This window comes from Oratosquilla oratoria, chromosome 16 (assembly GCF_046742065.1).
Source record: "Oratosquilla oratoria isolate Oo_2021 chromosome 16, ASM4674206v1, whole genome shotgun sequence".
NCBI lineage: Eukaryota > Metazoa > Arthropoda > Malacostraca > Stomatopoda > Squillidae > Oratosquilla > Oratosquilla oratoria.
Window position 1 is genome coordinate 59,838,186 of NC_134792.1, and position 15,704 is coordinate 59,853,889.

Below are 15,704 nucleotides of genomic sequence, written 5' to 3' on the forward strand. Positions count from 1 at the left end.
CCATTTTCGTCACTCATCACATGTCATTTTCTTGGCACCTCCCACTGCAACTACCTCTTTCTCCCTATCCTCTTTCACATTTATCAACTCTGCCCATCTTCCCCTTACTGCCATCTTTTCCATTATCATCTCTCCATCTGCACCTTTTACCTTTTCTTCCCTACTTGATTCACCTCCTGTTTCTCTCTTAATTTCTTTTCCAAAAAACATCTTTTTATTACTTTCAAAATTTTCTGTCATACTCTTACCCCATTTCACATCTGCTCTCCTCTTTGCCTCCTTTACCTTTTGCTTTACTTCTCTTTTCTTTTCTTTGTACGTCTCATACGACTCCCCCGTCCTCTTTTGTAACCAATCTGTGAATGCTCGCTTCTTCTCTTCTACAACCTTCTTCGTTTCCTCATCCCACCATTCACTACCCTTTCTTCTTCTATTTCCCCTGCCCTTCTTGTTCCACACACCATCCTTGCACACTTTAAGACTCCCTCCTTGAACATCCCCATTCCTCCTCCACACCCATCTGTGCTCTATCCTTTACTCCCTCCCACTCCTCCTTCAGCTTCTTTTCGTACTCCTTCTCCTTTTCCTTTTCATTCAAGGAGTTCACTCTAAGAACCTACCTTTTGTCCCTTTCCTCTTTCTCCATCTATCCTCCACTCTCAGCTTACCTTCCACCAAAAAATGATCTGATATTCCCCCACCCTCTCCCCTTAGCACATGTACATCCTTAACTCTTCCTATCATAATCCTATTTACCACTACATAATCCATTAGCGCTCTATCTACCACCCTCTCCCATGTGTACTTATGCTTGACTTTCTTCCGAAACACTGTATTTGCTATCATCAACTCTCTTTCTAGACACATTTCCACCATCAACTCTCCACTACGATTCTTTCCTGGAACTCCACACTTCCCAACCACTCCATCGATTGGACCATTTCCACCCTAGCATTAAGGTCTCCCAGTACTATTACATTGACATTTCTTCCTAAACCCTCTATGCACTCATTTAAATCTATCCAAAAGGCCTCCCTTTCTTCCACGCTCTTCTCACTGCCAGGCCCATATGCAACTTACAAAGACCCACATCTCCTTTCCCAGTTTCACCTTCATCCTTCATGTACAAAAATATAAGAATCCAATAGGCAGCAACTATAGACATGTCTGTCAGAAAAGACATGAATGATTGAGAAAAGTAGGACTGCCTACTTCCATCAGGCTCTCTCTTCATGTCAGAATTCAACCTGACACTCATTATGTATTATTTCATCACTTTACTTTTGTCCCCATTCACTTGCAACCTTCTCACATTACCTTTCCGAACTGAGATGCCAAATTATTCAATCTCCTCCGAGACAGCCACACAAGTGCAGTGTCATTTACAAAGAACAGCTGGTTCAACTCTCATTACTCTTCACCAATTTGATAGAGAACTTAGGATTCTATTCAGTATTAGTAAATCTTGGAAAAAGATTTTTATGGAATTCATGAACTCGCTGTAAATATCTATTGCCACCATTACTGTACTATCAAGTGTCAATTTCTTATTAATGCCTTCCAGTACTTGGGTGAGGTTTGTGAACAGTGTATTTATCTGAAACAAGCACTCTATAACTTAAAAAATTTCATGGTCTTATATAAAAATGAGGCAAGTGCCTAGTGAGGTTTATAAATTATTTACAAGGCAAAATGGATGTACAACCTCAACAATGTAAACTCAACTTCATACGTGATACCAAAATTCTTGTCAGGTTGGATACTCTTTAATATCTCTTTACAAAAAATTAATTACATTTTTAACTGAAAAAATTTACCATTCATAATAAACCTTTATCATCAGCAAATAAAATTATTATTCACTTCCTAGTACTTAAAATTAATCCTTACTGCATAGGAATGACTACACATTGACATTCAAGGTACCTGCTGCAAAATGGATCAATCGATCCATAGTCTTGCATAAGACCCACTGTTTCCAATGGATAGGTGCTCTGACTCAATCACCCTCTTGGGTGATGACCCTTTGTATATATGATGGGACACATGCCTTGCAACGTCATGCAAATACATTGCCATGGTTAAAGCAATTGTACTGTAGGTGAAAATACAGTCCATAGAAGCTTAACTTTACATTAGCAGACATTTTTCATTCCATCCTGATATTTACTTGCACATACTTATACCAAAAGGCCTTTCCTTATAAGGGGATGGTCCAGCCACATAATACCCCAACCCTTCACCCATCCCACACCCATTTTATACATACATATACCAAGGCTTTTTCCCCACAAAACATTTTATTAAATCTAATCCTTCACTGCTCATAATTACATCCTGGCACACATTCCTTTAATAGTATGCACCTTGTAGTTCAATCATTTGTCTTAAGAATAAAGAACTCCGCAATATTTAAACAATCAGTTCAATATAGCATATGAAACCATCAATAAAGTATTCTGTCAGACAGCATGCCAAACTAAATAAAACATACACTGGGACTTAATTTCTTTTTTTTACACTAACCTTTTCTTCTACATAATGTCACTCGACACGAACCTAAGTCACTGAAGAGGTACCACACAGATAAACAAGTCTGACATTTGCCATGGAAGGGATCAATGAATGCTACGAAAATTAATTAAACTGTCTAGCATTAATGAGAATAAAAGAAGTACCCTTTTGGTATGGAATAGGATTATTTCCACTGAATTTCTCAACAACTTTGAGATTTGGCTCTGTTCTACATAACCTATAGCCTACGTCCTTGCTAACATCAAAATAATTTCACTCGCTACTCTCACTTTTATTTCTTTCTTCAGTTCTATTTATTCTTCTTTTCCTGTCCCGACTACTCCTATCCCTCTCACAACTTTCACTTCTCTCCCTACCCCTACTTCTCTCATTGCTCCTACTTCTTTTCCTTTCCTTATCTTTGGTTCTCCTTCTTTCATGACTTCTACTCCTACTCCTTCTTCCCCTATCTCTGCTCCTATTTCTAACATTATCCAAAGTTCTCTCAACACTTCGGCTTTGCCTCCTACATCTGCCTCTATCATTCCTCTCTGGGCGATCGCCACGGTTATCATTTCTTGATTCCCTAACTCTAGTTTCACTTCCCCTGTTCTTTTCTCTACTTTGACTTCTTTCTCTCTTTATCTTCCTCTCCCTACTCCTGCTCCTTTCTGCACTTCTACTTCTCTGTTTCTCTCTCCTTTCTCCACTCCTACTTCTCTGTCTCTCTCTCCTTTCTCCACTCCTACTTCTCTGTCTCCTCTCTTTCCTTTCACTGCTTCTACTTCTGCTTTTCTGTCTTTTTAATTTCTTGTCTTCACTCCTACTTCTCTGACCTCTTTCTTTGCTCCTACTTCTATCTCTTCTGTCATCTCTCTTTTGTCGTTCACTCCTGGCTTCCTTTTCCTCATTCCCCCTTTGCCTTCTAATGCTATTATCACTGTCTCTTTTGCCACTATCCCAACTTTCTCCCTTATCTTGACTCATTCTATGTTTGTTTCCACTGTGGTTCCTCTGCATTTCATATGGAGTATCACCACCATCTGGTTCCTTCTTCATGAAGGTCTTGTGCTTATGCCAGCCAAAATCGCTTGTGTCTACCTTTTCCTGTTTGACTTGTACTTGTTTATTATCAACTGAAAATGGATTGTCAACACCAATGAAATCCACATTAAGTCCTCTCGTAATTTCCTTCAAGAGGGCTTCCTTATCGACTTTCTCTTTCTTTCTTTTCTTCTTATCAACTTCGGAATCTGAGCTTGCATCAGAATCACTTGTTCTTTTCTTGTGCTTTTTCTTTTTCTTCTTTTTCTTCTCCTCCTCTGAATCTGATGAATCATTTGACACTTTAGATTTCTTCTTCTTCTTCTTTTTCTTGTCTTTCTTCCCCAATTTTTCCAGTTTTCTAAGAAGTTTCTTTTTCTCCTTTTTTGATAAAGACTTCAAAAGTGTGTACTCGTCTATGCCTTCATCTTCATCCTCACTAGAAAGCAGTTGCTGAAAAGAAGAGAAAATGCATGTTCAAATATCATTTATCCAGAAATAAGCATAAAAATGGAAGAGGGAGGGAAAAAAAAAATAATAAAAAATAAAATAATAATAGAAAAATAATAATAACACTGAGATACTATAAATACCACTGATAGGTACCTGCAAATGATGGTCTCCTGCATTATGGAACTTGGTGTGAATCTGTATTCCCCCCATTACCTTTGACTGCATTTCTTTCACACTTTCATTTATGGTACACTGACAACAAGCAACTGCTCCCCTCCTCCTACAATTCTAGTACTGGTGACAACAATACAGCCCTACAATTCTTCTTAGAAAAGATTTATGGGAAGGAACAAAGACCACTGACAGCCATTGTGATGCTGCAGACTTGAAATACAGTAAAATTTTAAGCAACATCTAACAGCAAATTGGAAGTAAATCATGAGAGAGAGAGAGAGAGAGAGAGAGAGAGAGAGAGAGAGAGAGAGAGAGAGAGAGAGAGAGAGAGAGAGAGAGAGAGAGAGAGAGAGAGGGGGGTGGGTGGGGGGTTAAGGAAGTGGATAGTTTTAAGTATTTGGGGGTCATATGTGGCAGGAAGTGGAGAAGCTGGGGTGAATGTAAACTAAAGGTTGAGAGAAGAAAGAAAATGTCTAGGGGGGATTAAAAAGTGTCATGAGAAATAGCATCATGGATGCAAAGAAGAGATTATATACATGGGTGATTGTGCCTATGACATTGTATGGGGCAGACACTTGGAATTTAAGAGAGGCAGAAAGGAGAAGTTTAAATATGTATGAGAAGTATGGTAGGATTTACAAAGTTGGATAGAGTGAGAAAAGAGGAGAGCTGGGGTGGACAGGGAGCTGGAATATATGGCTAATGAAAGATTACTGGGATGAATTGAGCATATGGAAGGAATGAGTGAAGAAAGATTAGCAAAAGAGGTGTGGAAGGCAGAGGTGGATGGAGAGAACTTGTGGGGGCAACCAAGGATGAGATGGATGGATGGGGTGAAAAGGGATTTGAGCAGGAGGGGAATGTCAATTGAGCAAGGAAGGGAGAATGCAGGGGATAGGGGTGAATGGAGAATGGTTGTGTATGGATGATATTTTGATGATTCCCGAAAGGATTTCTCCCTGTCTTCTTTATTTTCTGCACGAGGGGATGAGGGAAGGTTGCCATGCAAGGTAGCCCTGATATGAATGTAAGGTCTTGCTGCATTGTCTCTGACCTGGGCAGTGGGCAGGAGGCAGGGATGACCCTTCTTCTATGATGAGCTAGGATGAAAGGGAAATGAGGGCGGACAGGAGTGGAATGGGTGGGACTGGGTATGAGCCTTGACTAACTACCTCCCATAGTATATAGATAGATTTCAGGATAAAAGGAAGAAGATCTATCTATCAATATACCAAAAGGTTTCTTTACCCTTGTAAGGCAGGTAGCCAGCCAAGAGGAAAAAGAACAAGAAAAAATATATCCAAGAGGAAAAAGAATAAGAAAAAATATATATGGAGGTAAAACAAGAAGAATGAAAACATTTACAATTTTTGTAAGGGGGAAAAAGCCTTGGTATATGTATGTACAATTTTTGTACAGATTTATCATACATTGATTCATAAAAAAAGTAAAGTTATCTTAATGTTACCTGATTGGCTGCAGCAGGATTCTGAAGACGACCATATATGCCACTGGTTGGCATGGCAAGAGTCTTTAGTCGAAGCCCTTCCTCCTTCATGTGAGCTGCTAATGTCATGGCATCAACAGTCTCTGACCCATCTGATGGCTCCAAAACACGGCCATAGAGCGGGCATTCTTTATCCGTGTTAATGTGACCCCAGGCCTTGCACTTGATGCACCGTACATTACGAACAGCAATACCAAATGGCTGGTCACGGATGGTGTCGTCATCTTTGCAGTAACTGGCAAAAAGAAATACTCAAATCAAAATGATCATAAACTACTCACTTTCACATAAAAATTAAAAAACATGTGAGGAGAAAAAATTACTTAAAATAATAATTTATTATTCTGGTTTCTCCAAACATTTGCATTACTGAAATCATACAGTCATTTTCTTAAGAAGAAGAAGGGAAAAAAAAAATATATATATATATATATACATATATATATATATATATACACACACATATATAAACCAATTATAAAATCAGTGCTAATATCTCTAAGACAAACAACATAAAGAATACACAACATGTCTGGCCATTTCCAGAACTTATAGGAAAAAGGTCTCTAGTACATCTCATCACCTTACTTTTATCCACATTTATCTTCAGCTTCCTTCTTTTGCACACCTTCCCAAACTCCATCACCGACTTCCTTAATCCCTCCTCTGGTCATGCTACAAGCACAGTGTTGCCAGCAAACAACAACTGCATTATCTCCCACTTTTTTCCATTTTCTTTAACCATCTTCAGTCCCCATCCCATTACTCTTGCATTTACTTCTCGCACCATCCTATCTATGTATAAACTGAACTTCCATGGTGACATGACACATCCCTGGTAAAGTCCCACCTTTATCTCACACCACTCACTCTCTCCATTTCTAATTCTACCAGAGGCTCTACTACTCTTCATAAAAACTCTTGACTGCTCTTAACATCTTTCCTCCTATCCCATATATCTCCAGTACCTCCCACAGTGCCTTCCTGTCTGCCATGTCATTATATACCAAAGAAAATATAAGAGAGGTAGCCTACCAAAGCATGCATCCACTCATCTGTCCCCCCAAGAAACTTTATCAAGATAATAATTATTCATCTACAGGAGAGGACTGAAGTGGAAAATCAGTGACAGCTCCCTTTCCACTTTCAGTGCAGGCAATGCAATCATCATGGGTACAGAAGACTACAAACTGTTAGAGAAAAGATGTTGACTGAATCTATATCTGTAGCCAAAAGTGGAAAAATAAATTCAATGCTGAAAAGTGTACAGGAAATGGAGAAAAGTATAGAGGCCATCACTGTTTACTCAATGGAAAATAAAACAATTACAACATCACTGCCTTTGACTTGAGCAGTGTAGGGAAGACCCTTAGTCCATAAGGTGCTACGATGGAAATGATTATGATTCGGTTTTGATGGGTGTGGGGTGGGAGTGTACTTTGAATTGCCCACCATCATCATAAAATGGAGAAAACTCTTATTGCATGCATGTAAATAAAACTGGAAACTTACAACATTAATGTACATTAAAACCCTAACGACTTTAACGTATTAAAAAATTGGCAAAGCCTTACCTCTCCCTGGGAGCATTGTACTTTCTCTGCCACTCAAATTTATACTCTGGTTCTCCATCCTCCTTCTCACGTTCCTTTTTAACCCCTGCAGGAGGGTCATACATAAAATTTAAAGACAATTTTGCTTTATTCTCCCCTTTTGCCAGAATAGCTTTGTTGTTGTACAGCTCCTGCTCCTTCTCATACTGAAGACGTAGTTCATCTTGCTTCTTCTGCTCAGCATCAGCTTTTTGTTCAGCAATCCATACCTGCAAAGAATTCCAAAGTGTAAGCCATCTAATGAAAACAAATACTCTTATGTTTACTAGAAAGCTTCATGTAATTAACAGAGGAAGAAAAAATATTGTAAACTGTGCAGCTTCTTCTGTATTCTTCCACTGTGATGGTGGTTCTTTAAACATAGTAATTTTCTGTTTTCTATATCAACAATATATTTACTTTACTTAATTATTTTGAGTGTAGTTGGGAAGGCTTATGGGAGGGTCTTTTTATTGAGAGGATTAGGAGAGGAACAGAGGGAGTAATTGGTGAGGAACAGTGTGGTTTTAGGACAGGTAGGGGATGTGTAGATCAGATTTTTGTGGTAAGACAGATATGTGAGAAAGCTAAAGGAAAAGGTAAGGATGTTTTTTGGGTTTTTATGGATCTGGAAAAGGCTTACAACAGGGTAGACAGGAAGGCACTGTGGGAGGTACTGCAGATATATGGGACAGGAGGAAAGCTGTTAAGAGCAGTCAAGAGTTTGTATGAGAGTAGTAGAGTTTGCGTTAGGATTAGAAAAGGAGAGAGTGAATGGTTTGAGGTAAAGGTGGGACTTCGTCAGGGGTGTGCTATGTCGCCCTGGCTGTTCAATCTTTACATGGATGGGGTGGTGCGAGAGGTGAATGCAAGGGTAGTGGGTCAGGGGTTGGAGATGATTAAAGAAAATGGAGAAGAGTGGGAGGTGAGCCAGCTGTTGTTTGCTGACGACAATGTGCTTGTAGCAGGATCAGAGGAGGGATTGAGGAAGTTAGTGACAGAGTTTGAGAAGGTGTGTGATAGAAGGAAGCTGAAGATAAATGTGGGCAAAAGTAAGGTGATGAGATGTACAAGGGAAGAGAGTGACAGTAGGCTGGAAGTGAGCATTAAGGGTGAGAAACTGGAGGAAGTGGATAGTTTCAGATACTTGGGTGCGAATGTGACAGGAAAGGGAGTGGAAGTAGAATGTAGATTGAGAGAAGCGAGTTAATGCCTTGGTGGATTAAAAAGTGTAATGAGAAACAGACATCTGGGAATGGATGCTAAAAGGAGGTTATATGAAGGAGTGATTGTGCCAACAGCAATGTACGGGGCAGAAACATGGAACATGAGAGAGGAAGAGAGAAGGAGTTTGAATGTGTTTGAGATGAAATGTCTGAGAAGTATGATAGGGCTAGGCTAGATAGAGTGAGAAATGAGGAGGTGAGGAGGAGAACAGGGATGGAAAGGGAGCTGGGGGATAGGGTTGATGAAAGAGTATTAGGATGGTTTGGATACATGGATAGAATGAATGAAGAAAGATTAGTAAAAGAAGTGTGGAAGGCGGAGGTGGAAGGAGTGAATATGAGGGGGCGTCCTAGGATGAGATGGATGGATGGGGTGAAAGGGGCTTTACAAAAGAGAGGAATGTGGCTGTAGAGGAAGGACGGGAGAGGACAGAAGATAGGGGTGAATGGAGAGAGGTTGTGTATAGATGAGGCTGTGATGCATGAGGGGGAGTGGGTGGGGGATGGGGGTGAGGAAGTATGTATGTGAAAAATTTGATGCAGCCCGAAGGGATTTCTCCCCGTCTTCTCCTTTCCTGTATGAGGGGGGGGGGGGGTCACCGAATTTATGAAGCTGCCTTGCTGTGGATGTGCTGTGTCTTGCGACACTGCTTTCTGACCCAGGGCAGTGGACAGGATGCAGGGATGACCCATTATCCAGGAGGTGTCAAGATAGGAGGGAGGGAGGAGGGTGGAGGGGAGTGGAATATATGGGAAATGAAATGGGTGGGAGTGGTTTCTATGCCTTTGGGGGAAAAAGCGTTTGGTATATGTATGTATGTACTTAATTATTTTAAGTGGATTTAATTACAGTAATCACCATGGACCAGAACACATTATTATTATTATTATCAAATTAAGATACAAGGAAATCCTTTTGGTAGCATGACATTAGGATATGTTTAACTTTAATACATAAAATGGCTTTTACAAAGGATTACAAAGGCGGAGCATGCCGACAGGAGACCTTTTGATCCATATCTAGGTCGGATGCAAAAAAAAAAAAAAAAAAAAAAAAATATATATATATATAATTATATATATATATATATATATATATAAATATAAATATATATATATATATATATGTATATATATATATATATATATATGTATATATATATATATATATATATATGTATATATATATATATATCATATTAATAATAAATTAAAACTATAATAATGTAAAAATAACAAATAAAATACATAAATAAATGCATAGGTATAGTTGAATAACAAACAAACAGGTAAATAGTAAATGATTATAAATTGACATATAACTAATAATAAATGAAAATCAGACAGACAAATTATAACAAAACAAAAACAAATAATATAACATAAATTATAATCATTACAGCATCTTACATAGGTATTTATCTAAATGATTCTTAAAGCTTTGAACTGAACTACATTGCACTACCTGTGCAGGAAGTTTATTCCATTCATTAACTACACGGTTGGCAAAGTTGTTTCTACCTACTTCCAAATTGAATCTATTTCCGGACAGTTTGAGACCATTGTTTCTTGTCTGATTCTCATTCAATGTGAAAATTTGGTCACTTTTGATGTTGTCAATTCCCTTTAAAATCTTAAAGACCTGTATCAAGTCACCTCTGAGTCTACGCTTTTTTAGGGAAAACAGATTCATGTGCTTAAGTCGATTTTCGTATGATTTATTTTTGATATTTGGAATCAGTTTTGTGGCTCGCCGTTGTACTTTTTCCAGTCTGTCAATGTCTTTAATGAGATTCGGTGACCATACGGAAACAGCATATTCCAAATGTGGACGAACTAACAATTTATATAGCTTGTTAATGAGTGATGGACTTTTGAAATCAAAAGATCGCGCAATCAATCCCAGAATCTTATTTGCTTTCTCAGAGGCTGAAATACACTGCTTGGATGATTTGAGGTCGTTACTGATAATTACGCCGAGATCTTTTTCACTATCCACTTTTGTTAACGAATTTCCAAATAACTTGTAATCGTACTTACTGTTATTTTTACCTATGTGCATTACCTTGCATTTACTTGTGTTAAATTTCATTAGCCACTTTTCAGACCATTGCTGTAATTGATCTAAATCTTCTTGAATATCTAATTGGTTTGAGTGATCATTTGCCACTCCGCACAGTTTTGTATCATCAGCAAATTTGGAAACAGTAGATTTTAGTCCATGGTCTATATCATTTATATATACTATGAATAGAAGTGGCCCAAGAACGGAACCCTGAGGAACTCCACTTGCAACACTTTTCCATCCAGAAGTTTTTCCATTTAAAACAACTCTGTTTTCGACCTTTCAACCAATTACTAGTCCAACCTAATAGGCTACCACTTATTCCATGCAAAGCTAATTTAGTAAGTAGTCTTTCGTGTGGGACGGTATCAAAAGCTTTTGCAAAGTCTAGATATATTAAATCTATATTGTTTCTTTTGTCATAATTCGAGATAACTGTGTTGTAGAATTCGAGTAAGTTAGTCACGCAAGAACGTTTCCGTCTGAAACCATGCTGGCTATCATTTATCAAACGGTTACTTTCTAAATGATATTTGATAGCATCTCTGATGATAGTTTCCATTATTTTTCCTACGATCGAAGTCAAACTTATAGGCCTATAGTTATTTGGTTTCTTTTTGTCACCTTTTTTGAATATGGGAGTAACGTTAGTTAGCTTCCATTCTCTTGGGACATCTCCGGATATGATGGATTTCTTGAAAATAATTTCTAATGGAACAACAATCTCATTTTTCATTTCCTTTAAGATTCTTGAATGCCAACCGTCAGGCCCTGGTGTTTTATTAACTTTGAGTTTGTCTATACACCTTTTAATTTTTTCTTTTGTTATATTTACCGTAGTGAGTAAGTTTACCCCAGACTTTTCACAGGTTTCAGTTTGGAATTCACTTTGAGGTGTTTCATTTACGAATACCGAGCTAAATCTTTGGATGAGGTGCATAGCTTACCTACTTAGTAAATATGCCAGCTGTATACTCCCCCTAAAGCAAATGATTCTTTACAATTACCAACAGCAAAAAACTGCATGTCAATCACATAGGCACAGACAGAGGGGGGTATATCCTATGATTTATGGTTAATTGAAATTAACATAATAAAATCACCTCCGAACATCTTACACAAAATTTTTCAACAAAATAAATGGACATGAAAATTCGGGCACTACATCATTACTCTGACGTGGGGCTACTTGTCAGCCGGAATTTTTTTATTTCTTTAGTGAGTGACAATAACTTTCGCATATAACATAAAAAATTTTTTTTGCCACAAAAACAAGAATTATGTTAATTCATATGCTGCTTGTCTGTCATTTTGAGTTACTTGTTGGTCCAAATGTTACTTGTCAGTCTTTAGTATAACCATATCCATGGGAAGCTTGGTTTGGTGTTAGCATGTCTGTGCAGGGCTACATAAATAATTATTTTCCTAATTATATGTGGTTTTCCACACTTATCTGGACAAAATAAGAGGGTCTCCTCTATGATATTTTCATCATATTAGAAATTATTTTAAATTGTTAAACATCAACAAGATTGAATGGGGGGGGGGGAGATAATGTTTGTGGAAAGGACCTCCAAGATTCCTGTGCCCATCTGAATGAATACGAATGCCGAACATTTAAGCCTTACGAAATTGTCAACCTTGGATGTTTCAGCCTTATTTATAAATATATATACCCTTTTAAACACCTGAAATAAATTATTTTGCTTTATAACACACATACATTTAAGTAAACTAAGTGAACAAAGGCTTTCCCCCCCTTACAAGGCAGGTAGCCAAATTCAAAGGCATAAATCCACTCCCACCCATTTCATCCCCACATACTCCACACCACTCCCATTCACTACTCCTCCCTTCCTCTTGTCACCTTTTGACTTGGCTTTATAATATGAAATAACATTTAGTATGCTATTTTTATCATTAACCAAGAGAACATATATATTTCTTTGAAATAAGATATATATATATATATATATACTTCATTTTTAGTAGTTTATAGGATATTCATATATGCACATATTTACATAATGAATATTTCATTACTTAGCACCTGAAATTCCCTAGATGCAGCTTATGGCCCACCCTCTGCAGGTATTCAGAAATAGTTTCATGGCCATCTTGCATAACCTCACTCGAGTTCCTTAACTGCATTTGTAGATCCATATACATCTTGATCCTCTTATTTGAAATGAAAAAGTATACTCAAAAAATTCTTGAGAACTTTAGAGTATATATAAATAATTAATTAATTTAAATATTGCAAATAAAGAATTTAATATTTCCCAACTTAACCCCTGAGATTCCCTAGATGTATGTTATGGTGATTATGAGATGATAAGTAACAAATAATGAACTCATAAAAAAACACAACATATTCCAAATCAATAACAGTTCATCACACATAAATTAAGAAAATAACAAAAAGAATATATCTCACAATTATTTTGATCAAACATTCTAAATAAAAAACACATTTCAGATCAATTTTCAACTCTGTATATGATTTTATAACTAATGTTGTTAGGTAAAGTTTCATAAATCAATGAGAAATGTAATCACAAATAACTTGAGGTCAGGTCTTTCCTTTCCAGTTGCCCTCAGGTCAATACTGAAATATTCACAAATATTGACATAACTAGGTAGGTCAAACACCACCAGAGGCGCCACCGTCGATGAGGAGCCCAACAGCGCGTCATTTTATGCGCACGCCATGCAAACGGCCAAATTTACATACTGCTGGATATTTCATTCATACAAATGTTATACGAGTGTATTTACTACGATCGTAGTAAATTTCAAACAATTACATCATCAGTTACATGTCGGTACATAAAAACATAAGATAAACATGGCGGCTTGCATTCAGCAGTAAATCGAAAATTGGTTTATGTTTCAGCGTAAAAAATGAGCTAAATAAATTCAGAGTGCGGGCAACTAACCAAAAATAACGAAAACTACAAGTCTCGCGGATTATTCTTATACCAAAATAAAGGCAGCGTGATACGGTAGAGCTGAGAAATCGGTGGTACTAATTAGTTTTTTATTCTATCAGGTCGGATTATCGGATAACAACATCAACATCCATCCCGCCATCTTATCAAACTTCACTCTATTAAGTTTCTTACTATTATGTTATTAGTGTAATAGACTTATAGTTGAATTATTTGAACTATTTTCTTTAAAATGTGTGATTTTCATGTAATTTGATCAAAGAGAAGTTACGTTTTTATCCTCCGTAATATTACGGACCACAGCTACGATTCGTCCTGCCCGCTATGATCACTGGTGGTATGGATCAAACTACACTATTAATTAAGTTTGTTACTATTGTGCTATTAGTGTAATAGCTTGCATATAGTTGAATTATTCAAACTATTTTCTTTAAAATGTGTGATTTTAATGTAATTTGACGATATTCGTAGCTGTGGTGGGTAATTTTGCAAAGGATAGAAACGTAATTCTATTATCAAATTACATGGAAATCACACATCTTATAGAAAATAGGTCAAATAATGCAACCATATATTAAATTTTTATATAAAATTGTGCCTGTCAGTAAAAACCGTCATTGTTTACGTTTGATCGGCGATTAGTCAGACCGCACGTTTCGGCCCGATTTTCTGGGAAAAAATAGGCCCGATTTAATTCCATTCAAAATGCAATATCTCGAGAACTAGGACAGCTAGATGGATAATTCAAATTGCATTATACTCATAGCGACTTTTTGCATCCCATGAGAACTACTTCAGCTCAAATATCAGGAATTTCATTTTCATGTTGACCTAGCTAACATAACCTCAGGAAAAACATTTATCCTTTTCTGCATAGAATAGAAAATACAAATAATTTCCAAACACATTATATATTCATTGGCTAACTGAAATTCCCTTCTTGCAAAATCAAGAAATCTTTTCTTAGAAGTGATTGTTTGGGGTTTGATACAATATCTTTACCTATATTAAATGAAAATAGAAATCCCTTCAATATTATGTTATTATAATTATCATTAGATTATGCAAAATAACTTATTCGTCAGGTGTTTAAAAGGGTGTATATAAATTAGGCCGAAACGTCCGAGGTCAACAATTTCATGAGGCTGAAACGACCAGGGCCGCGACTTCCGAGGTCAAAAAGTTCTTGCACGAACAAATATATGGATTTGGTTGGGTAAGGGCTTACTCAGATGAGTCGATTAAGCCCTAGTTTCATAATTACCTAAATTAAGGGATAGTCACAGTGACAGTGATACCTACATCATCCCAACTATGAGCTAAACGAATAAATTGTTCATATAAGTGAAATACATGTTCATAATGAATATGGTTAGTGCATAAAACAATTGCTCCACACATTTTACTTGTGTCAAGCACTAACTATTATCCTATAAGATTTCTTGCGTAAACCTCCTAAAAATATTGTGAATCTAATACTGCACAAATAACCCAGTGTCTCAATATAATACTATTCTCGACTTACCCTTTTAAGATTGTCCCTGGATGCTGGATGGAAGAATTTCTTGCACATATAATTATTGAATCCCTTCCCCATTGTTTTCACTTGCAATTCAACGTCTAAGTATGATGAAAATATATGTGTTTTACGTCACTCCACTTATCTTTTGTTATTGTAAGACCTCGAACAAAATTACCAGGACCTGTTTAAATACACTCTGATTCGACCCAATGTTAGAGTTGGAAACGCTATACTTGCGTCAGACCTCCCAACACTATTTTCTTTTCTTTTTATTTATCGTATATATTGTTTGATATTACTTTAATTAAATTGTAATTTTATTTCTTTAATGTTCACTTAACTTTCCCCAAATTTATGTTTAACTTCTTTTACTTTCCCTATTTTTTTTGTCGAAAAATTCTTACATTCTGAAAAGAATGTTCTTATTTGTTTTCCTTCACATGTGTGCTAAGAGTAGCCTACCTCCTAGTGATGTTCTAGAGTCCCTATATATTTTGTGAATAAAAGGACTCCATCATCATTATCGTTATCACCACTACAACCTATCTCCATCATCATCATGCGCGAGTTAGCACTAAGTAAATTTTGCGATGGCTTCCACTATTTTGTAGGCCGAAAAAAAATAATCTAGACGAATTCATCGTGTATTAATAACC

The 15,704-nt window shown here is 36.9% G+C and overlaps 1 protein-coding gene across 1 annotated transcript; it reads right to left on the minus strand.

Moving 5' to 3' along the window:
* Positions 1 to 1,744: 1,744 nt before the first annotated feature.
* Positions 1,745 to 15,483, minus strand: LOC143034057 (uncharacterized). Its single transcript, XM_076199949.1, has 4 exons — positions 15,052 to 15,483; positions 7,267 to 7,514; positions 5,654 to 5,927; positions 1,745 to 4,011 (listed from the first exon to the last, which is right to left on the minus strand). The coding sequence occupies exons 1-4, from the start codon at positions 15,121 to 15,123 to the stop codon at positions 2,788 to 2,790; spliced, it is 1,818 nt and encodes a 605-aa protein (XP_076056064.1). The 5' UTR covers positions 15,124 to 15,483; the 3' UTR covers positions 1,745 to 2,787.
* Between the last annotated feature and the right edge of the window lie 221 nt (positions 15,484 to 15,704).